Below are 24,562 nucleotides of genomic sequence, written 5' to 3' on the forward strand. Positions count from 1 at the left end.
TTAACTAGTACATTTTTACTTTTTACTATCATGTTTAATGAACATCGCGGACATGTATTTTCTATTACAATTTACCAAACCAAAGTTTTTTATATGGAAAATAACCTTTAAAGAGTTTCCGCTTTACTTATTTATGAATAATTAAACATTTGTTAAAATAAGGAGCGCACAAGGACTACAAATCCCACAATATAGAAAGATATATAATAACTTTGAATGTGAAAAAATGATTTGTGAGTGTGATCAATATACGTTTAATTGACCTGAAACTGACAAATGAATCGCTAACAAATAAATACATTATTTTAATCTGTTATCTTTGCTTGAAAGATAAAACCAAAAAGATCAGAATCCGAAGTCCTTTGTTTGTACCACAACAGGGACATTTACATTATCATAGCAGCAGAAGTATTGAGAATATACTTACATATTCAAACGGATAAGTAGCAATATATATTTTAAAAGTGACCATATGTGTACAAAAAGCAATATAATAAGGTTGATTAGCCAATCAAAAGTATTTCTCTTAGTAGAAACTCCAAAAATGGAAGTGTTTTGTTGCTGTTAAACAGATGTATCCAATAAGGACTACAAATCCCACAATCCTCTGCTCCTGTCACTGACGTCATCGGGAGCCCGGACCCGGCGTGTCAGCAGCAGCGAGCTGGATTTGCACTCGGCAACAAAAGAGCTAATTTTAAACAGTTTGCGAAACTTTGTCGAGGACAGTATTTCGGGGGGACTTTATCACAGGTACGTTTATCCGCGAGGAGGCATTTAGGAATGTAGTTCTCCCCCGAAATTTGTAGTTTTTACGGTTTACATTTTGAATGTTGGAAGTTGGCTAACTAGCTAGGTGGCTAACAAGATGGCCGCGTCTATTTACTGCGGAACAATAACAAACATGTTGACAAACAAACACGTGTTGTTTAGCATCATATCACATTGGAGACTACCTTTTAAACTGTCATTTACTGAATTGAACAAGTCATTTCTGATTGGTGTACACGTTGTGGGACCGTTTCCATAGTGATGACACCAATGAGGAAGAGGAAGGAGGTGGTGAAGAAGATGATGATGATGATGATGACGTTGACGTCATGCAGTTAGCTGGACTTCAGCCCCGCAGATAGAACCGGATCCGGGACAGAAAGAGACACCATGCCGCGGAGGAAACAGTCCAACCCGCAGCCGGTCAAATGTGAGTTTCCTCTCCAGCTGTTTCTTAACTCTTTATTTACTGTTTTAAATGTAGTTTTCTAGCTGTTTGAGTCTCTATCTAGTTTCCAAATGTAGTTTTCTAGCTGTTTGAGTCTCTATCTAGTTTCCAAATGTAGTTTTCCAGCTGTTTGAGTCTCTATCTAGTGTCCAAATGTTGTTTTCCAGCTGTTTGAGTCTCTATCTAGTTTCCAAATGTAGTTTTCTAGCTGTTTGAGTCTCTATCTAGTGTCCAAATGTTGTTTTCCAGCTGTTTGAGTCTCTATCTAGTGTCCAAATGTTGTTTTCCAGCTGTTTGAGTCTCTATCTAGTGTCCAAATGTAGTTTTAACGGTTATTTCTGTCTGTTTTTAGAGTTTTAAATGTTGTTTTCCAGCTGTTTGAGTCTTAATATAGTGTTTAAATGTAGTTTGTCGTCTTCTATCTGTTTCTGACTGTATTCAGAGTGTTGGTCTCTCTCTACACACCAGTCCCACTTTAAGGACGTGTTTCTTTCCTGTTATTGCTCCATGTGAAATCCAGTTTAAATCCCACGTTCTTAAAGATGAGACTCAAGCTGAGCAGCCATGATTAACATATGGACGTCCTCGTGGAGTTAAAGCTAGCTGTAGTCCTCTCAGTAGACGACATGTTAGTGTTTTTATCTCATCCTGGATTTTTTGGCGGTCCACTTCCTGTCTGCTTCCTGTCTCCACTTCCTGTTCGCAGGCCTGACCCTGACCTCTCTCTTCATGCTTCTTCCTCTCTTCTAAGAATCCTCCACATGTGTTCTGTGCAGAGAGGAGAAGTACACACATCCTTTACTAAGTAGAAGTACACACATCCTTTACTCAAGTAGAAGTACACACATCCTTTACTCAAGTAGAAGTACACACATCCTTTACTCAAGTAGAAGTACAGATACTCGTGTTTAAATATACTCTGGTGAAAGTAGAAGTACTGACTAAACTTCTTTACTCAAGTAGAAGTAAAGAACTTTGAAATGTACTTCAGTAAAAAGTACCCATAACTAGCAGCTGTTTTAAAGAGTACCTGACCTCCCTTTATATTAATAGAACAATAATGTCATTGTTAGCTAATGAATGTTTCCATGCTGAACAACGGCAACATGACAACGTTTTCATTGGTCCCTCTTCTTTAGAGAAGACCAGGAAATGATGGATACACGGATCGTGTTCAAATCAATAGGCACGCAATGACTCTAAATAATAATGATCACGCCACCAAACACACATTCAAACTAAAGGAACCAGCCTGTTTGGGAAATGTGAGAAGTAGAAAGTACAGGTATTTGGGTTCAACATGTAAGAAGTAGAAAGTACAGGTATTTGTGTTCAACATGTAAGAAGTAGAAAGTACAGGTATTTGGGTTCAACATGTAAGAAGTAGAAAGTACAGGTATTTGAGTTCAACATGTAAGAAGTAGAAAGTACAGGTATTTGTGTTCAACATGTAAGAAGTAGAAAGTACAGGTATTTGTGTTCAACATGTAAGAAGTAGAAAGTACAGGTATTTGTGTTCAACATGTGAGAAGTAGAAAGTACAGGTATTTGGGTTCAACATGTAAGAAGTAGAAAGTACAGGTATTTGTGTTCAACATGTAAGAAGTAGAAAGTACAGGTATTTGGGTTCAAAATGTAAGAAGTAGAAAGTACAGGTATTTGTGTTCAACATGTAAGAAGTAGAAAGTTCAGGTATTTGAGTTCAACATGTAAGAAGTAGAAAGTACAGGTATTTGGGTTCAACATGTAAGAAGTAGAAAGTACAGGTATTTGGGTTCAACATGTGAGAAGTAGAAAGTACAGGTATTTGGGTTCAACATGTAAGAAGTAGAAAGTACAGGTATTTGGGTTCAACATGTGAGAAGTAGAAAGTACAGGTATTTGGGTTCAACATGTGAGAAGTAGAAAGTACAGGTATTTGGGTTCAACATGTAAGAAGTCAAAGTAAAAAGTAGTGGAGTAAAGTACTGATACCAGAAACATGTACATCTACTTCCCACCTCTACTTCTTATCCCATGTTTCACTCCTCTTCCTCTTCCTGACCCCCCTCACTCTTCCTCCTCTTATCTCATCCTCACTGATGTCCTCTTGCTTCCTCTCCACCCTCTCACAAATATTCTTTTTACTTCCCCTGGATTGTTTACTCTCTCTCTGTGTGTGTGTGTTCAGTGGATTCTGAGGACGGGGAGGGGGTGTGTGAGCCCGGCTGCCTCGTTCTGGAGAGCGACTTCCTGCTGAGCGGGGAGCTGGAGTTTGGAGACTCTGACATTATGGGGCTGGATAGAGAGTCCGGTCAGTGGCACACACACACACACACTCGCACTCGCACAGTCACACACTCGCACTCGCACAGTCACACACTCTCTCAAACACACTCACAGACACACACACACACGCACTCGCAGTCTCACACACACACACACACACACACACACACACACACACACACACACACACACAAACATTTGCACTCTCTCTCACCCACACACTCACACTCTCACATACACCCTCTTAACACTCACACACACACACACACACACACACACTAACTCACCCTCTTAACACTCTCACACACACACACAGTCACACACTCACACACTCGCTCACTCACTCAAACACACTCAGTCTCACACACACTCAGTCTCACACACACACACACACACACACACACAGTCACACACTCGCTCACACACACTCAGTCTCACACACACACACACACACACAGTCACACACTCGCTCACACACACTCAGTCTCACACACACACACACACACACACACACACACACACACACAGTCACACAGTCACACACTCACTCAAACACACTCTCTCACACACACTCAGTCTCACACACACTCAGTCTCACACACACTCAGTCTCACACACACTCACACACACATTAGTCAGGTACTGAACAACAAACACTGGAAGGTTTTGAGTCATTGTGTCCGTGTCTGATGGTCAAACCTTCAAAGGAAAAGCTCTGTGTCTTCGGGGAACCTTGTATCTGCGCTCATGAATGTTTCCTTGTCTCCTCTCCAGGCATGACGGTGTTTTCTCTGAGCGTGGAGGAGGATCCCTCGGCTCCGACAGACTCCACCTTCCCAGCGTTCCTCTCCTGTCGAGGCTGTGGTCAGCTGCTGGGAGACACTCCTCTGGGAGCAGGGTTGGATCTAGGTAACTCTCATTTGACTGTGTTTCTATAGAGAAAACCACCTGGACAGAATGTATAGGATGTTCTCGGACATTTCAGTCACTCTTTTGGTTCAAAATGGATGTTTCCCTGCTCTTGATTTAGTCTCTAGGGGCTGTAGTCTGCTGTAATATTGTCCACCGAAGAGAGAAGCCCAGAGCTCAAAGTCAACTTCATTGTGAATTTTTCAGTGTGTGTGTACAGACAGAGAGATCGAAATACTGTTTCCCACAATCCAGAGGAATACAAAAATAAAAATATGTATATACACAATCAACAGACACATTTGTACATATGCACACATTAAGACGTTAATACAATGTGTGTTTTCTATCCAGTGTGTAAGTTAGAAGCAGAGGTGGGAAGTAGTGGAGTACAAATACTTTGTTACTGTACTTAAGTACATGTTTCTGGTATCAGTACTTTACTCCACTACTTATTTTTCTGATGAGTTTTTGTGTTTGGTCAGGTGGCGTGATCATTATTATTTAGAGTCATTGCGTGCCTATTGATTTGAACACGATCCGTGTATCCATCATTTCCTGGTCTTCTCTAAAGAAGAGGGACCAATGAAAACGTTGTCATGTTGCCGTTGTTCAGCATGGAAACATTCATTAGCTAACAATGACATTATTGTTCTATTAATATAAAGGGAGGTCAGGTACTCTTTAAAACAGCTGCTAGTTATGGGTACTTTTTACTGAAGTACATTTCAAAGCCTCTTTACTTTGACTTGAGTAAAGAAGTTTAGTCAGTACTTCTACTTTCACCAGAGTATTTTTAAACACGAGTATCTGTACTTCTACTTGAGTAAAGAAGTTTAGTCAGTACTTCTACTTTTACCAGAGTATGTGTACTTCTACTTGAGTAAAGAAGTGTGTACTTTGCCCTCTCTGGTTATAAGTGCTGTCTGTGTTCCAGGTGTGGGTCTGGACCTGGGGGCGGAGCTCTACTGTCTCACCTGTGATGGCCTGCAGCAGGGCGCCTCCTCTCAGGTGGAGGAGTCGAGCGGGGACTCGGACAGTAAGAGGAGGAAGGCGACGGAGGACGCTCCCAAACTGTTCTCCTGCTCGCTGTGCACCTTCACCTCGCGCTACTCCAACCACCTGAAGCGCCACATGAGGACGCACGACGGCCACAAGCCCTACCGCTGCCCCGTGTGCGACTACGCCTCGGCTCAGCTGGTGAATCTGCAGCGACACGCCCGCACACACACCGGGGAGAAACCCTACCGCTGCCCCGTCTGCGAGTACGCATGCAGCTCGCTGGGGAACCTGCGCAGGCACCAGCGCATGCACAACCAGGAGAGGAAGGAGAAGAGGGAGAAGGAGAAGAGGAGAGGCCGCAGGAAAAAGGCTGAAAGTGAACAAGGTAATGTCAAATCATCGTATAATCATCCACAACATCTGAGACTAACAATCACTTCAAATGTAACTTACAAAGCTAGCGAGAACCAGGAGGAACTACTTCTTCCAGAATACTGTCGTGTCAAATGATCATATAATCATTTAAAACATATAGTCTTATACTCTGATTGCCTTTTACTCTGTTCAAGTGTATTGTTAGTCTTGTATGTGTTTAGCAGAGACAGATGTTAAGGGTTTACATGTCAGGAGGGCAAAGGAAGTAAAAGGTGGATTGAAATGGTTAAAGGCGAGGGGGTTTAATGGTTTAGTGATGGGATGGAGGAGCAGCTGTTTCCTCTCATGAATACACAGAGAGACTGTGAGCAGAACTTCTTTCTCCTCTGAGGAGGAAGCTGCATCGTTCCTGCATTTCAGATCCATTTCACTTGTTCATCAGGGTGTCCGCGGGGTCTTACAAAGTATTAACAGTTGATCAATCAATTTAGAGAAAATTAAGGCTATTAAAAAGTATTAAACGGCATTTCCCAAGGTATTACATTTGGTAGCTTGTTTTCAATAAGTATATAAATGGTCCAAAGAGGTTGTATTCTACAGTGTGCCTGAATGTAATCATTGCGTAGGTGTGTAGTGTGATTCTGTGTAGTTTATTGATGGCATCCCGTTGGGTTTGACGTCATCTGAACAGGACATCGCACGCTCACTGCTTGATAGCGCGTGAAGGTCAGTTTACGCCGGTTGTTAAGCAACATCGTTATGGGGAAATGCAAGTCTGCGTCCAAATGGTTGGAAGATAAGGAGGAAGGACAATCAATACTGTATATAGTCAATGTGAGGGAAAGTGTGTAACCGGTTAAAACTCCAAGTGGCGATGAGGTCTTAAAATGTATGGAAAGGGTCTTAAAAAAGGTCTTAAAAGGTCTTCCATGTGACTTCAGGACTCCTGCATATACCCTCTATATTGACTTTCTTTATTACTTTATTTAATATAACAAAAGACACACTTTGTCCATGAATCATTGATCAGTTTCTCTTGCAATCCCACAGAGGTTATTAGACAAATAAGAAGGTAATGTCGTGGATCTGAAACCTTAGACACTCAAGACATAACAAGATATAACGAAATAGAAACACAGACGCTAGGGATGGGAATTTGAAAGCAAATGTATATTCGAGTATTCGACCCCCAAAAAAAACGGTTAACCAAATGTACATATCCTATACGTAATAACAAATACATTTTTAAATAAATATAGAAACCAAGTCGAATTTCTCCAATGTATTGATCGTTGTCGGACCCCCTCTCCCTGGACGAAGCTCAGAGGAAGTTACATGTCCCTGGCTATCATCTGGTATCCTGTCTCATGGCTTTATGTTTTAATGTTATGTGGTTAAGCATTGAGCTAATTGACCTATGATACACACGTTTCACTTTGCATAGTTTGCACTCTACACCACTCTCACTAACCTGGTGGAAATATTTCCTCACATTACTCCAAGAATCTCACAGGTTTTAAACACTTCTTTGTAGTTTACACAGCTCTATATTGTACCTTTGGACCTTTTACAATCACATGTTACAAGACCCTGAAGACCCTATGCTCAATAGCACGCTGCAGACAGACACTTATGGTCTCTTTGAAGAAACTCAGGAGCATGGCTTACAACACGTATCACATGTTAACACTTAGCTGCTCGCCACACTTCTTTCAATGTGTTTAAGCACTGAGCAGAGAAAGAGGAACTGAAGAGTGGAAACTGAGAGAGTTTTCAAAAAGAGGAAGAGAAATGGTTTCTGGTTGAGTGCTCCTCGACCTGAGAGTCGCTGAACTCAGCTGCTTCAGATCGTCTTTCCCACACTTTAGTCTCACACTTTATGACTTCAACATCTGAGAGAAACACTCACTTCAAATGTAACGTGCAAAGCTAAGGAGCACAGGAGAGGAGAACCGGGAGGAAGTAGAAGGAGGACGCTTGAGACTCCTTCTGTCTCTCCTCTCAGAGCTGTCTCCTTCTGTCTCTCCTCTCTGAGCTGTCTCTCCTCTCTGAGCTGACTCCTTCTGTCTCTCCTCTCTGAGCTGTCTCCTTCTGTCTCTCCTCTCTGAGCTGTCTCCTTCTGTCTCTCCTCTCTGAGCTGTCTCCTTCTGTCTCTCCTCTCTGAGCTGTCTCCTTCTGTCTCTCCTCTGAGCTGACTCCTTCTGTCTCTCCTCTCTGAGCTGTCTCCTTCTGTCTCTCCTCTCTGAGCTGTCTCCTTCTGTCTCTCCTCTGAGCTGACTCCTTCTGTCTCTCCTCTCTGAGCTGTCTCCTTCTGTCTCTCCTCTCTGAGCTGTCTCCTTCTGTCTCTCCTCTCTGAGCTGTCTCCTTCTGTCTCTCCTCTGAGCTGACTCCTTCTGTCTCTCCTCTCTGAGCTGTCTCCTTCTGTCTCTCCTCTCTGAGCTGTCTCTCCTCTCTGAGCTGTCTCTCCTCTGAGCTGACTCCTTCTGTCTCTCCTCTCTGAGCTGTCTCCTTCTGTCTCTCCTCTCTGAGCTGTCTCTCCTCTCTGAGCTGTCTCTTTCTGTCTCTCCTCTCTGAGCTGTCTCTTTCTGTCTCTCCTCTCTGAGCTGTCTCTTTCTGTCTCTCCTCTCAGAGCTGTCTCTTTCTGTCTCTCCTCTCTGAGCTGTCTCCTTCTGTCTCTCCTCTCAGAGCTGACTCCTTCTGTCTCTCCTCTCTGAGCTGTCTCCTTCTGTCTCTCCTCTCTGAGCTGTCTCTCCTCTCTGAGCTGACTCCTTCTGTCTCTCCTCTCTGAGCTGTCTCCTTCTGTCTCTCCTCTCTGAGCTGTCTCCTTCTGTCTCTCCTCTGAGCTGTCTCTTTCTGTCTCTCCTCTCTGAGCTGTCTCCTTCTGTCTCTCCTCTCTGAGCTGTCTCCTTCTGTCTCTCCTCTCTGAGCTGACTCCTTCTGTCTCTCCTCTGAGCTGTCTCTTTCTGTCTCTCCTCTGAGCTGACTCCTTCTGTCTCTCCTCTCTGAGCTGTCTCCTTCTGTCTCTCCTCTCTGAGCTGTCTCTCCTCTCTGAGCTGACTCCTTCTGTCTCTCCTCTCTGAGCTGACTCCTTCTGTCTCTCCTCTCTGAGCTGTCTCCTTCTGTCTCTCCTCTCTGAGCTGTCTCTCCTCTCTGAGCTGACTCCTTCTGTCTCTCCTCTGAGCTGTCTCTTTCTGTCTCTCCTCTGAGCTGTCTCCTTCTGTCTCTCCTCTCTGAGCTGTCTCCTTCTGTCTCTCCTCTCTGAGCTGTCTCCTTCTGTCTCTCCTCTCTGAGCTGTCTCCTTCTGTCTCTCCTCTCTGAGCTGTCTCTTTCTGTCTCTCCTCTCTGAGCTGTCTCTTTCTGTCTCTCCTCTCTGAGCTGTCTCCTTCTGTCTCTCCTCTCTGAGCTGTCTCTTTCTGTCTCTCCTCTCTGAGCTGTCTCCTTCTGTCTCTCCTCTCTGAGCTGTCTCCTTCTGTCTCTCCTCTCTGAGCTGTCTCCTTCTGTCTCTCCTCTCTGAGCTGTCTCTTTCTGTCTCTCCTCTCTGAGCTGTCTCTTTCTGTCTCTCCTCTCTGAGCTGTCTCCTTCTGTCTCTCCTCTCTGAGCTGTCTCTTTCTGTCTCTCCTCTCTGAGCTGACTCCTTCTGTCTCTCCTCTCTGAGCTGACTCCTTCTGTCTCTCCTCTCTGAGCTGTCTCTTTCTGTCTCTCCTCTCTGAGCTGTCTCCTTCTGTCTCTCCTCTCTGAGCTGTCTCTCCTCTCTGAGCTGTCTCTCCTCTCTGAGCTGACTCTTTCTGTCTCTCCTCTCTGAGCTGTCTCCTTATGTCTCTCCTCTCTGAGCTGTCTCCTTCTGTCTCTCCTCTCTGAGCTGTCTCTTTCTGTCTCTCCTCTCTGAGCTGTCTCTCCTCTCTGAGCTGTCTCTTTCTGTCTCTCCTCTCTGAGCTGTCTCCTTCTGTCTCTCCTCTCTGAGCTGTCTCTCCTCTCTGAGCTGTCTCTCCTCTCTGAGCTGACTCTTTCTGTCTCTCCTCTCTGAGCTGTCTCCTTATGTCTCTCCTCTCTGAGCTGTCTCTTTCTGTCTCTCCTCTCTGAGCTGTCTCCTTATGTCTCTCCTCTCTGAGCTGACTCCTTCTGTCTCTCCTCCACACAGTGATCTCAGAGCTGACGTTCCTCCAGACGTTGGGAGGTCTGGGCTCTCCCTCCGCCCCGCTCCCAGTGCTTCTTTTCCCCCTGTGCTGCCAGATGTGTGGCCTCACCCTGGAGGAGTCTGACCTGGAGGGGGACAAAGCTGAGGGCGACGGGGAGGGCGACGCAGCACAGGTAGCTTCACCATGTTTAGGAGACACCAACAGGCTTTAGGGAACATAGGAGGTTCTCTGCATCACCCCTCACCTCCTACACCCTAACCCCCTCACCTCCTCACCTCCTACACACTAACCCCCTCACCTCCTACACCCTAACCCCCTCACCTCCTACACCTTAACCCCCTCACCTCCTACACCCTAACCCCCTCATCTCCTACTCCCTAACCCCCTCACCTCCTACACCCTAACCCCCTCACCTCCTACACCTTAACCCCTCACCTCCTACACCTTAACCCCCTCACCTCCTACTCCCTAACCCCTCACCTCCTACACCTTAACCCCCTCACCTCCTACACCCTAACCCCCTCACCTCCTACACCTTAACCCCCTCACCTCCTACACCCTAACCCCCCTCACCTCCTACACCTTAACCCCCTCACCTCCTACACCTAACCCCCTCACCTCCTACACCCTAACCCCCTCACCTCCTACACCCTAACCCCCTCACCTCCTACACCCTAACCCCCTCACCTCCTACACCCTTACCCCCTCACCTCCTACACCTTAACCCCCTCACCTCCTACACCTTAACCCTCACCTCCTACACCCTTACCCCCTCACCTCCTACACCTTAACCCCCTCACCTCCTACACCCTAACCCCCTCACCTCCTACACCCTTACCCCCTCACCCTACACCTAACCCCCTCACCTCACCACCTACACCCTCAAAACGTACACCCTAACCCTCCTCACACCTTAAACCCTCCCCTCACCTTCCTACACATAACCGCCCTCACCTCCTACACCTTAACCCCTCACCTCCTACACCCTAACCCCCTCACCTCCTACACCCTAACCCCCTCACCTCCTACACCCTAACCCCCTCACCTCCTACACCCTAACCCCTCACCTCCTACACCCTAACCTCCTCACCTCCTACACCCTAACCTCCTCACCTCCTACACCCTAACCCCCTTACCCCTGCTTCCACTCCTACTGCTATTAATTTCATTTGTACTTTATTATTTGCCCTTCTTGTTTGTTTGTTTGTTTGTTTGTTTGTTTACCATGTAAAGCGGCCTTGGGTCCCTTGAAAGGCGCTATATAATCTATTATTATGATAATTGAGTGTGTGCTGTGTGCTTCCAGGTGTGTCGTCGCTGCTCGCTGCTCTCCAAAGACTCCTCGGGGTCTCGTGGTCGCTCTCGAGGCTCCAAGCTGTACGGCTGCCCTCACTGCCCCTTCCTCTCTCACTACCCCAACCACCTGGCCCGCCACGCACACACACACTCCTCGGAGAAGCCCCACCGCTGCCCCCACTGCTCCTACACCTCCTCGCACCCCGACAACCTGAAGAGGCACCTGCGCGTTCACACGGGAGAGAAACCGTACGAGTGCCCGTCCTGCAGCTACGCCTGCGGGAACCTGGCCAACCTGCGGAGGCACGAGAGGATCCACTCGGGAGCAAAACCTTTTCACTGCGGGGTGTGCGGATACTCCTGCAACCAGAGCATGAACCTGAAGAGGCACATGCTGCGGCACACGGGAGAGAAACCCTACGCCTGCGCAGAGTGTGACTACACCACGGGACACTGGGACAACTACAAGAGACACCAGAGGAAACACGGACACAACACGGACAGCTGGGACAAACACACACCTGGAGACAGTCTCCGCTGGGGAGGAGAGGCCGGAGAGGAACACAGAGAGAGAGAGTGTGTGTGAGAGGAAGTGTGTGTGTGTGTGTGTGTGTGTGTGTGAGGGAGGGAGGGAGTGTGTGAGGGAGGGAGTGTGTGTGAGAGAAAGTGTGTGTGAGAGAAATTGTGTGTGTGAGGGAGTGTGTGTGTGTGAGGGAGGGAGGGTCAGGAACTGTGTGTGTGTGTGTGTGTGTGTGTGTGTGTGTGTGTGTGTGTGTGTGTGTGTGTGTGTGTGTGTGTGTGTGTGTGTGTGTGTGTGTGTGTGTGGTGTGTTGTGTGTGTGTGTGTGTGTGTGTGTGTGTGTGTGTGTGTGTGTGTGTGTGGTGTGTGTGTGTGTGTGTGGTGTGTGTGTGTGTGGGTGTGTGTGTGTGTGTGTGTGTGTGTGTGTGTGTGTGTGTGTGTGTGTGTGTGTGTGTGTGTGTGTGTGTGTGTGTGTGTGTGTGTGTGTGTGTGTGTGAACCTCCAGCTCAGGTTGGAGAAAGCTCAGGTGCCTTCTGACGGACTGTAATGCTGCACTGACTTTAAAGAAGTGGCAGTGTGTGTGTTTGAGCTACACACACACACACTTTGAATCAATGAAAGTGTGTGTTCTTCAGTAAATGCCGTCCTCAGACTTTCTGTGTGTCATGGATCTGAATCTGCAGATAATCTATATTTTTCATTTTCATGAAGATGATCTCAGAAGCTTTCAGGTTGTGTTAGACTGCTTCTGTTTCTCAGCGGGGCTCATTGTCATTTCTCCACCAATCACAGCGCTTTAGACCCAGTGAATGGGGACGGGGGGTTCTGACTACGAGGCGTAATCAAACCAGAATCAAAGGAGCAACACGTGATTATTGTGACATTAAATCAGGACATTGTTCCACAGGAGCCCAGCTGTTTTTTTTATCCGTAAAGTTTGACATGGAGACGGAAATGTGTTTGTATTTAAGAGGATATTATAGCCAGCCTGTTTACCTCTCAGACGGCAACAATTCAGGGAAAAATAAAAACAAGTTTAGCAATGAATGGACTCTCGCTTCATATTTCCACAAGGGGTTTTCTTTAGATTTGTCTCCAGGCGTTATTTTAGGTTAATTAAGCTTCAAACGAGTAGCTGTCAGTCAAATCCAGGCTCTTTTCAAATCAAATCTTAATACCCTAGGAAACCAGCCTTCAGCTTTTAGTAATAATGGTTTCTGCACGCTCTCCTCTTCTTATCTCTCATTAAAACCCGTCTGATTGAAGCTGCGTTGAAGCTACTTCCTGTTTTCACGCCTTCAGTTCAGGAAGCACCTGCTTCACACGCCCTGAGGTGGAGGGACTCCGTGGTGCGTGGAAGAAACGCAGAAACGTCCCCAAAGAAAATCACCCGACAGCACAAATGACACCTGAAGGGACGCTAAGACACTGCGACACAAAGTCTATCACACACACATGAGACTGTGATCTGTGTGGGTTTCATTTCAAGTAAAGAAAGCTGCAGTATTAACTCAAACCCATGGGCCTGGTGAGTACAGACTAAACAACTTCATCATTCATCTTTATCTGCTTTTTCCACATGTTATTTTAATTCTCTAATACTTTTTGCACAAGCCATTTAAAAAGCACATTTCCAAGTTACCAAAGTGTGAAAAAACTCTCTTGCTTTGTCTGTTTAGCTCTTAATTTAATCAAAGTGACTCTGAATAGACCATTTGACCCAAAAAATAAATCATTCTTAATATTTAGATGTTCACGTTGGAAACAAAGTTGTTTTTCACACACTAGGAATTAGCCTTGATATGTTTGTACGTATAACAATAAAATACTAATTAAAAATCTGCAGACACAGTCCTGTCCCGAGGTGTTCCCGGGGGACATCGTGGAGTATCCCAGGAACAAATACTTCTCTCACTTCGCTGTGTACTACGGAGAGAAGGACGGCGTTCCCTACGTCGCTCACCTGACCTGTCGAGGTCAGTGTTTCCTGCTTTTCTTACTGACCTCATTTGACCCCAATTAGGTTGTTGTGTTGGATAAGTACATTTCAATAAAACGTGTGTATTCAGTTCAGCATGTAGTTCCTCTGCTTGTCCACCAGAGGGCGCCATTTCCCAACAGTGGAGGAATAATACTTCTCCAAATTAAAATGATACAGCCTTATTCTTTCTTGTGACGCATCCCAGATAAAAAGCTTGTGTGGTTCAAATATTCAGAAATGATGATATGGAGATTTTATATTTGGTTAATTTACTGACACACGTGTGACTCTTCAAACTCTTTGTGATATTATATCAGATTATTTGTTTGTTCAGATTCCGACTCCAAGATGCTTCTGTTTGGCCGGGCTCTGAGGTCAGAGATCAAACTGGATCCACTTGAGCTGCTGGGGAAGAAATACAAGGTGACACACACATATATATATCTGAAGAATATTCAAATGTATATTTAGATTGTAACACTTTGTACATCAAACAATACAAATAGTGGGGAATATATTGTTAAGAAAAGCTTTATACTGTTAGGAAGACTCTCTCTGGTCTCCGGCTTGAGCTTCAATCTCAGGATCCATGTATCTGTGATCCTCTCCAGAATGGAAGTAGTCATCACATACAGAGCATCAACTAGTTCCTGAACAGTGTCCTTCACATGCTGATATCCAAGAGAGGGAGTTACACAGTCACAAGATGGAGGAATAGAAAGCAGTATTCAATGTTTACTTCAGATTAGCTCCACGTCAGAAATGAGCATGCTTGTCATATGTCTCTCTCCATAGAGGCTGAATCATCATGTTCATCACATAGCTATCATATGCCTCAAACAGTCCTGATGCTCTTCTAGGTAATCATACATCCTGTCATGTTCACAGCTACAGTTGGGATACCTTTGTTAGCATGCTACTCTCATATTGGAAGAGGACATTCAGGATTTTCCCAACAATACTCAACGGACATGATATAGAATATGAATAAATCCAATTATAATGTACATTATTGTTCTATTAATATAAAGGGAGCTCAGGTACTCTTTAAAACAGCTGCTAGTTATGGGTACTTTTTACTGAAGTACATTTCAAAGTTCTTTACTTTTACTTGAGTAAAGAAGTTTAGTCAGTACTTCTACTTTAAACAGGAGTATCTGTACTTCTACCTGAGTAAAGGATGTGTACTTTGCCCTCTCTGCTGACATGTATTGTCTGTGCGTCCTGGAGAGGATCCTCCTCTGTTTCTCTCCCTGAGGTTTCCTCCATGACAGTCCTGTATCCTGAATGATTCAAAGTGAAAGATGATCTGACAGTCTCCTCTCAGGTCAACAACATGATGGACGGCTGTTTCTCCGTCAGGGATTTCCACAGCGTGGTGAAGCCGGCCATCGACGACCTGATGGGGCGCGAGGTGACCTTCGACATCCTGTTTCATAACAGCGAGCACCAGGCCACGCTCCTCAGGTACGGAGTCAAGAAGTCCCAGCAGGTGAGACTTTTGAAATAGTATCAGCGTTCTTGACTTTATTCCTCAGATACTTAATGATAAACGAGCAGAGAGGGAAAGAGTACACGCATCCTTTACTCAAGTAGAAGTACAGATACTCGTGTTTAAAAGTGGTAAAAGTAGAAGTACTGACTAAACTTCTTTACTCAAGTAGAAGTACAGAACTTTGAAATGTACTTCAGTAAAAAGTACCCATAACTAGCAGCTGTTTTAAAGAGTACCTGACCTCCCTTTATATTAATAGAACAATAATGTCATTGTTAGCTAATGAATGTTTCCATGCTGAACAACGGCAACATGACAACGTTTTCATTGGTCCCTCTTCTTTAGAGAAGACCAGGAAATGATGGATACACGGATCGTGTTCAAATCAATAGGCACGCAATGACTCTAAATAATAATGATCACGCCACCAAACACACATTCAAACTAAAGGAACCAGCCTGTTTGGAAAATGTGAGAAGTAGAAAGTACAGGTATTTGTGTTCAACATGTAAGAAGTAGAAAGTACAGGTATTTGTGTTCAACATGTAAGAAGTAGAAAGTACAGGTATTTGTGTTCAACATGTAAGAAGTAGAAAGTACAGGTATTTGTGTTCAACATGTGAGAAGTAGAAAGTACAGGTATTTGTGTTCAACATGTAAGAAGTAGAAAGTACAGGTATTTGTGTTCAACATGTGAGAAGTAGAAAGTACAGGTATTTGTGTTCAACATGTAAGAAGTAGAAAGTACAGGTATTTGGGTTCAACATGTAAGAAGTAGAAAGTACAGGTATTTGTGTTCAACATGTGAGAAGTAGAAAGTACAGGTATTTGTGTTCAACATGTAAGAAGTAGAAAGTACAGGTATTTGTGTTCAACATGTAAGAAGTAGAAAGTACAGGTATTTGTGTTCAACATGTGAGAAGTAGAAAGTACAGGTATTTGAGTTCAACATGTAAGAAGTAGAAAGTACAGGTATTTGTGTTCAACATGTAAGAAGTAGAAAGTACAGGTATTTGTGTTCAACATGTAAGAAGTAGAAAGTACAGGTATTTGTGTTCAACATGTGAGAAGTAGAAAGTACAGGTATTTGTGTTCAACATGTGAGAAGTAGAAAGTACAGGTATTTGTGTTCAACATGTAAGAAGTAGAAAGTACAGGTATTTGTGTTCAACATGTAAGAAGTAGAAAGTACAGGTATTTGTGTTCAACATGTGAGAAGTAGAAAGTACAGGTATTTGTGTTCAACATGTAAGAAGTAGAAAGTACAGGTATTTGAGTTCAACATGTAAGAAGTAGAAAATACAGGTATTTGAGTTCAACATGTTAGAAGTAGAAAGTACAGGTATTTGTGTTCAACATGTTAGAAGTAGAAAGTACAGGTATTTGTATTCAACATGTAAGAAGTCAAAGTAAAAAGCCATGGAGTAAAGTACTGATACTAGAAAAAGTACAGTAAGGAAGTATTTGTACTCCACTACTTCCCCCGTCTGTAAACGAGTTTCCCAAATGAGTTTTCTCCGTGTTTCCCACCTTTACTTCAGCAGGACTGTGTAAAGGTTTGTTTAAAATGCAGTTAAATGAGAACGATGGTATGTTTTTTGCAGATAGAGAGGATTTATGAGCACATCATGCCGTCCTGGAAGAAGCTGTTCGAGCAGAAGAAACTGTGAAGCGTTTTCTGTTCACTTCCCATCTCCAACACCAGGGGGCGACACTATGCTCACACATAGGAGGGGGGGGGGATTTCAAGCATTGAGTTAACGTATATTTTCAGAATAAATGAAGTTATTATGCAAGTCGTATATTTTAAAATCTTTATTAAAAGACATATCCATCTCTCTGTTTTTTAGAATTTTATTGTATATGTATTTCTTTCATTTCTGCTGTTTTTCATTGTCTTTTCTTTGTATAACAATAAGTGCATTTCCCTCATTGACTATTCTTCCAGCCCAATTAAACACATTTTATTAATAATAAATGATATTCATTCACACCTGAATTGTCAGCTATCATTGTAGTATTAAATAAAGGTGCACATTCCACTCATAAAACCCCCATACATTTGTTATTTTAGTCAAAAAAACTGAAATGTAAGCAGATGTTATATTATGATTTGATTTCTTCCGTTCAGACAAAATCATTTAATGTGATTTAGTGAGAATCTTTTAGTTGTGATGTTATTTCAGAGTCTCTGAGAGCCAGGAGATCAGGATCCTGTTGGTCTCCGCCGGACGCTCCATCTGGATCCAGTGTCCGCACTCCTCGATGTGTCCTCGCTTCAGGTCAGGGATCTGCATCAACAAACATATATGAATCACTCCTGGGGGTTACAGGAAACAGGCCCAACACCTCACAGTCTCTGGGTGGTTATACGGTCTTTTTCTGTCCCTTAGTGGGTGTTTAGTGGGTCTTTGAGGTCATTGTGTCTGTCTATTGTGTCTCTATACTGTATAGGCACATTTCAGTCCTTTTGTGTCCCTTAGTGGGCCTATTGTGTCTCTTTGAGGTCATTTTGTGTGTCTTTATAGGCAATTTCAGTCACTGTGTGGTCAATTTGTGTCCCTTAGTGGGTCTTTGAGGTCATTTTGTGTCTATATAGGCACGTTCAGTCATTTTGTGTATTTTTGGTCAATTTGCTTCCCTTTAATCCTCATTTTGTGTCCCTTAGTTGGTCTTTTGTGTGTCTTTATAGGCCACTTCAGTCTTATGTCTCTTTGCTCAGTTGTGTCTCTGTGGTTGTTTAGGAGGGTCTCGCTGTTTGTTTTTCTCACCAAGTCCTCCATCCCCTTGGTGAAGGCCGGCAGCAGCACCTGGTCTTTACCTGCCGTCACCATCAGAGCAGGCATCAGCAGCTAACACACACACACACACACACACACACACATTATTTTTAATGAAATATATATACACAATAATATTCAAAAAAATGACGGTTCAATAGGAAATCAAAGCACACGTCTCACTATAAAGAAAGACGTAGTTCAAATGCATCCATGTGTTGGAGATCAGCTGTTTTTTAATGAGCTAAATGAAACAGACCTTTGCAGAGGGCTGAGAGCACTTCCACCTCCAGCTCGCCTCCCCGTTACGATACCAGTTCAACGGCCTCCTGTCACACACAAGGCTCTCAGTGTTACACTCACTGGAGAGCTACTTTTGTAAAGGATGTCGTGTTTTATGTCAGATCTGTTAAATGTTCCACCTGAAGCCTCGCTCCTTGTACTGGCTGACGTAGTACTGCAGCTCGGCCTCCGTCAGCATGCAGCCGCGGGGAATCTGCTCCGGCAGACCCACAAACAGACCCCCTGGAACACCACGTTGTTAAGAGGACTTATCATATGTATTAAAAAGTGTGTGTAAAGACACGTAAATCCTCATAGTCACCTCGAGCACACACTCCTGCAGTGCTGAGTGCAGGGCGCGTCACCTGAGAGGCAGACACATGCATTTCTTATTAAGAACGTGTGTGTGTGTGTGTGTGTGTGTGTGTGTGTGTGTTTTTCTCCTCACCGGTTCTGCACTGCTGAAGAAGAAAATGTTAAACGTTCGCTCCAGGTCTTTCTCCAGCTCCGCCTCTGCTACACCCTGGAACACACACACACACACACTAAGTGGAAACGCTCCTAGCAGGGAGTGGCAGAACTGGTTTCAGTGGCAGAACTGGTTTCAGTGGCAGAACTGGTTTCAGTGGCAGACTCACAGGCTGTTGGAAGTAGAGCTGGTAGTCGAAGATAGGAATATCCTTCAGTTTCTCACCAGGATTCACAGAGGGAGAGGTGGGAAACAGAGGCGTGTTCAGAGAGGCCACTGCCCTGCACACACACACACACACACGCACACACACACACACACCTTTTAAAGCAACATGTGTGTGCACAATCTGCATTTTCATTTACGGCCATCAAACACTGGAATATTCTTCCAGTTGTAATTGTTAAGGAATAATTCTTCTAGATATCTAACCTTTTGCTCTGTGACGTTTTATGATCTACTCTGACGTCTGTTATCTCCTTTAAGGAAAGGCCTTGGTGCCATATGTGTTGTTGTCATCAGTTTGTGACCGGTCAACTTGTCTGGCACGAAGGGTACTTGTTGTGAGAACACTGAGGCACTTCCTTATCGGTTTGTGGACTCTAAGATGTGAAATCCTTGAGGCCATGAGCGTCGGACGCAGGTGATTCAGTGTTTAGTCTACTCCTTCAGAGATGTTGATTACTCTCTGTGAACCAGTTAAAAGGTCTAGCATAGAGAGAGGTTCTTCAGAATTGACGTGGCAACTCTACCGTGTGGTCAGAACCTCTGACTCTTTGACTTGTGATGTGAATCATCCGGCCGAATACTCTGAATAAACCCATCAGTGTTCAAAGCTCCAGCTCTCACCGTGTCTCCTTCCTGAGTCGGTGACTCCATGCATTACTACACAGAAGTTTCCTCCACAGAAATTAAAACCTGTACTGACTTGAACTCTTTCTCTTGAGGTGCAAACAATGTGATTGACTTATTCAATTTGAACTGTCTTGTAATATTATATTTTAACTGTACTATGTATTATTTGATTGAGCTGTACTTAAATCATGTTTTATAATTGTTTGTGTGATAGAGATGATGCAATGTTTGTAGTGATTATTGATTGTTACGTACCTGCAGATGGAAATGAGCTATTGGCTATAATCTGGCATAATTCATCTCTTCTCTTTTCTGAGATCAATGTATTTGTATGCATGGTCCTCTTTGAAATAAATACATAGTGTGTGCGTACACGTGTGTGAGTGTGTGTGTGTGTTTGTACCTCACTCTCTCGGGGTAATACTGAGCCATGTTCCACACCAGAGCGCCGCCCCAGTCGTGCCCCACCAGCGTGACCTGTGGCATCGCCTGCAGAAACACACAAAACAAAAGCTTATTTTTAAACTGCAATCAATTTAATTTACTTTATTTTTAAAAAGTGCTTCACTCAGTGTGTATGAACTCACCATTTTGTCCATAAATGTGATTAAATCCTGGAGAAAAAGCACGTTTTGTGGGGTTTAGTACTCTTCTTCGTAACATCGTTTCATATTATGTACTGAAGAGGTGTGTGTGTGTGTGTGTGTGTGTGTGTGTGTGTGTGTGTGTGTGTGTGTGTGTGTGTGTGTGTGTGTGTGTGTGTGTGTGTGTGTGTGTGTGTGTGTGTGTGTGTGTTACCTTGCAAAGCTGCTCCTGGGAATACTCCTCTATGTCTGTCAGTGGTAAAAACAACGTTGAAATAATTATTTTGTAGTTCTTGCTATCTATATATGTAGTTAATCATTGACTATACATCTACGGTGGCCCTGAGGGTCAAAACATAACATTTCAACTGTTTTGTGAATTATTTTAGTTGTTTTTTATATGTTTCTGTGAGTTGTGTAAAATGTGTTTTTTTGTGAATTAATTAGCATTTTGATCATCGTTGTTGTGTTTTGACCTTCAGGGCCACCGTATTACGGCTGCATGTGCAGGTGGTTCACCTGGAGGCGCGGTGGACTCCCCGAACCCCTTCATGTCCAGAGCCAGAACCCTGAAGCCAGCGGCCGCCATGGCAGGGATCTGCAGCAGAGACAGGTACCAAACTGTTATGGGATGTATATGAAATGGTTGTTGTTTTATTATGCATGCTTGTTGTTGGGAAGATACTGAATGTCCTCTTCCAACATGAGAGTAACATGATAACAAAGGTATCCCAACTGTAGCTGTGAACATGACAGGATGTATGATTACCTAGAAGAGCATCAGGACTGTTTGAGGCATATGATAGCTATGTGATTAACATGATGATTCAGCCTCTATGGAGATAGACATATGACAAGCATGCTCATTTCTGACGTGGAGCTAATCTGAAGTAAACATTGAATACTGCTTTCTATTCCTCCATCTTGTGACTGTGTAACTCCCTCTCTTGGATATCAGCATGTGAAGGACACTGTTCAGGAACTAGCTGATGCTCTGTATGTGATGACTACTTCCATTCTGGAGAGGATCACAGATACATGGATCCTGAGATTGAAGCTCAAGCCGGTGATGGTGTCTGTCTAACACTTGTGCTTTATGAAAGGTTGTGTTTCATGTTACCTGGAACCTCCAGGAGAACCAGCTCTCAGGGAAGCCGTGGCACAGCAGGACGGGCGGACCTGAGCCCATTTCAACAAAATGGGTCCTCACACCGGGCTGACACGTGAGAAATATTACCGTTAAACATACAGGAAACAACATCTACACTGTGGTTTACTCTCTTCTTGAACAGATGATTACCCTGATGGTAACGAATCCATGAGACACTTCCTCAGGGCTGCAGGAGGGCGGAGGACTCTCTGCTCCATCAGCCTGAAACACACATTCACCTTCACTAAAACACAAGTCATCTCTAACAGACATAACTCCTTGTCTGCATGGGCTTACATTGCATATTTATCTTGTGTTTAAATATGCAAATGAGGCGTTATGTGATGCTAACTTTAAGTAATCTTTCTACAAATAGACAGAGATGCTCAAATAAACCTCTAAATGGACATGCTTTAGCCTGTCTCGCCGTAATCCACCCTGATGTGTCTTTATCAATGCCCAGTCGTGTTGTGTCCTTCCTATAAAGCAGAAAGGTAGGAACTGACCACACCTGAACTCCTGTGAAGTGGGCCAGTTTCTTCAGAGCGTCGTCCAGGTTTTCCACCAAGATGGCCTTCATCCCCACTCCCTCTGCTGCCTTCACACCTTCCTCATCTGCATCCAGCCACACGGCCTGAGAGGAGACGGGCTGATCAAACTGTGCTGACCGTCTGCACACGTTACTAACACTACCTTTAAGGAGGTTTTTATCTGGTGCATCCGGGCTTGGCTGCAGTCAGATGTGTACTCTTTGTGTACTTTTGTACACTGAGAACCAAACGCTGTATGTTAAGGCTCACAACGTTAAGAGCAAGAAGACTTCGCTTCCTGTTTCCATGATTTTACAAGCTGGAAATATTAGGCATGTTGTTGCATTAGCAAAGCTCCTCTTCCAAGTTAACAGTAAATATAGAAAGATGGTCTAGGTTTGGGTTGATGGATTACTGAACAGGTCCAATGTGCTGCAGAGAGCTAAAACAAAAACCCTGCTGAACTCAATATTTTGTACAATTTCATGACTTTAGCGTATGCGCCGCTCACCTGTTGTGACGTCACTCCCAGGTGCTTCAGAGCGCACCTGAACATGGCGGGCTCAGGGACCATGTGACCTGAGCGACACGACTGGAGGACCAGGTCGAAACGGCCGCCAAGCAGCGAGAGCAGATGGGCGGGGCCATCTCCTGCTGCGCTGTCATCCAGCCAATGATTGGCCAGCACGGCTGTCAGTAACCCTGATTGTTAGAAAAATATCACTGGTCACCGGCTTGAGCTTCAATCTCAGGATCCATGTATCTGTGATCCTCTCCAGAATGGAAGTAGTCATCACATACAGAGCATCAACTAGTTCCTGAACAGTGTCCTTCACATGCTGATATCCAAGAGAGGGAGTTACACAGTCACAAGATGGAGGAATAGAAAGCAGTATTCAATGTTTACTTCAGATTAGCTCCACGTCAGAAATGAGCATGCTTGTCATATGTCTATCTCCATAGAGGCTGAATCATCATGTTAATCACATAGCTATCATATGCCTCAAACAGTCCTGATGCTCTTCTAGGTAATCAGACATCCTGTCATGTTCACAGCTACAGTTGGGATACCTTTGTTAGCATGTTGCTCTCATGTTGGAAGAGGACATTCACTATTTTCCCAAACAGGTGTGTGAACAGGTGTTTGCAGATGTACCTCTGTGGTGCAGACGGGCAGCTATCTGTAACACGGCTGGTTGGACGTCCATCATGGCCTCTTGGAGCTCCTTCAGCAGACCTTTCACTGACCAATCAGACGGCAGAGACACACCCTGGACTTTGGCCTCCTTCAGACACTCTGCTTCGAACGCTGGTATCATCTATACACACACACACACACACACACACACACACACACACACACACACACACACACACACACACACACACACACACACAGTAAATGAGTAAAGTAGGTTATTGTGGAAGTGAATGCACTCATGACCTCCCGTCACCCACCTGAGAAAGGGTCATCTCGCCTCGCTCTGCACGGATCATGGCGCTGTCCTTTTTGGACGCCACGCCGCACAGAAAACCTCTGGAAACATGAAGATTACAGATAATTATAAGGAGCGTTTTGGCGTGAATGTGAGTGTGTGAGGTGACCGTAAAAGGGAGGTTAAACATACAGAAGCATTAGGTCATATATGAGAGTAGAAAGACTCTCCTAATGTTTTATTCATTTACTTATATGATATTTATTCCTCTTTAAATGTCCAAATGTACTATTTTACTGATTTAATCCTTTTAATTCCACTCCACAGACGGCTGTTTCTAGTGTTTAACATCCAACATGAATTGAAGCTGGTAAATCTTCATCAGTTTTATAGTACCAGCAACCCTATGTAGTTATATAAACACAGTACAGTGCTAAAGTTCAACATGCTTTAAGAGTAACCACAGTTCAAATCCTACCAAAGTATTTGACTGCCTCCACTGACACATTGCAGTCAATACAGACAAGTTCTAGTTTTAGTAAAGATGTATTAACACAACTTCAACTTATCCAGATCACTCTTTCGTACACAGTTTAAAAAACAAGAGTATTTTACAAGATCTACTCTCGTGCAGTAGCATTTGTTCCCACGGTTTGATCAGATTTGCTCGTGTCAGTGCAGACATGTGGTGTAGAAGTCGTCTCCTTACCCTGGCAGATTGTGCACCTCCTCCAACGTTTGGAAAACTTCCTGAGGAGTGGAAGAGGCAGTAACTCCCCAGAAGTTGAACAAGACGGCTTTCTTCTCGGCCATGTCGAACCTTTTCTTAATGTCTGTGTGTTTCCGTCTCCCAACAGGAACGTGTTTCCTCTGCTGCTGCAGGGAGCTTCTGGTCGTGCCTGAGGGGAAACGTTGCCCTTTGTACACGCTCACTACACACTCACTACACACTCACTTTGTACACACTCACTACACACTCACTTTGTACACACTCACTACACACTCACTTTGTACACACTCACTTTGTACACACTCACTACACACTCACTTTGTACACACTCACTACACACTCACTTTGTACACACTCACTTTGTACACACTCACTTTGTACACACTCACTACACACTCACTTTGTACACACTCACTACACACTCACTACACACTCACTTTATACACACTCACTTTGGACACACTCACTACACACTCACTTTGTACACACTCACTACACACTCACTATGTACACACTCACTACACACTCACTTTGTACACACTCACT

General features: G+C 44.2%; 3 protein-coding genes across 4 annotated transcripts; 2 read left to right on the forward strand and 1 right to left on the reverse strand.

Moving 5' to 3' along the window:
* Window positions 1–633: 633 nt before the first annotated feature.
* On the forward strand, window positions 634–11,816 carry LOC117486806 (zinc finger protein 513-like). Its single transcript, XM_034135359.1, has 7 exons — window positions 634–753; window positions 1,031–1,201; window positions 3,390–3,512; window positions 4,262–4,396; window positions 5,334–5,783; window positions 9,912–10,081; window positions 11,216–11,816. Exons 2-7 carry the CDS (start codon window positions 1,162–1,164, stop codon window positions 11,789–11,791), a joined length of 1,494 nt encoding a protein of 497 aa, XP_033991250.1. The 5' UTR covers window positions 634–753; window positions 1,031–1,161; the 3' UTR covers window positions 11,792–11,816.
* Window positions 11,817–13,060: 1,244 nt separating this feature from the next.
* plaat1l (phospholipase A and acyltransferase 1-like) lies at window positions 13,061–17,191 on the forward strand. Of its 2 annotated transcripts, none has more exons than XM_034135363.1 (5): window positions 13,061–13,252; window positions 13,571–13,700; window positions 14,040–14,128; window positions 15,033–15,172; window positions 16,805–16,897. In XM_034135363.1, exons 1-5 carry the CDS (start codon window positions 13,244–13,246, stop codon window positions 16,806–16,808), a joined length of 372 nt encoding a protein of 123 aa, XP_033991254.1. In that variant the 5' UTR covers window positions 13,061–13,243; the 3' UTR covers window positions 16,809–16,897. The 2 variants fall into 2 exon arrangements, with proteins under 2 accessions (XP_033991254.1, XP_033991252.1); XM_034135361.1 differs by having other exon boundaries at window positions 13,065–13,252; window positions 15,033–15,197; window positions 16,805–17,191.
* On the reverse strand, window positions 17,041–24,207 carry ephx2 (epoxide hydrolase 2, cytoplasmic). Its single transcript, XM_034135360.1, has 18 exons — window positions 23,996–24,207; window positions 23,309–23,387; window positions 23,007–23,169; window positions 22,362–22,552; window positions 21,832–21,954; window positions 21,471–21,542; window positions 21,291–21,386; window positions 20,690–20,768; window positions 20,385–20,419; window positions 20,174–20,200; window positions 19,990–20,075; window positions 18,901–19,012; window positions 18,711–18,785; window positions 18,585–18,627; window positions 18,403–18,505; window positions 18,240–18,309; window positions 17,972–18,052; window positions 17,041–17,491 (listed from the first exon to the last, which is right to left on the reverse strand). Exons 1-18 carry the CDS (start codon window positions 24,097–24,099, stop codon window positions 17,378–17,380), a joined length of 1,653 nt encoding a protein of 550 aa, XP_033991251.1. The 5' UTR covers window positions 24,100–24,207; the 3' UTR covers window positions 17,041–17,377.
* Between the last annotated feature and the right edge of the window lie 355 nt (window positions 24,208–24,562).

Source organism: Trematomus bernacchii, unplaced genomic scaffold (genome assembly GCF_902827165.1).
Source record: "Trematomus bernacchii unplaced genomic scaffold, fTreBer1.1, whole genome shotgun sequence".
Lineage (NCBI taxonomy): Eukaryota > Metazoa > Chordata > Actinopteri > Perciformes > Nototheniidae > Trematomus > Trematomus bernacchii.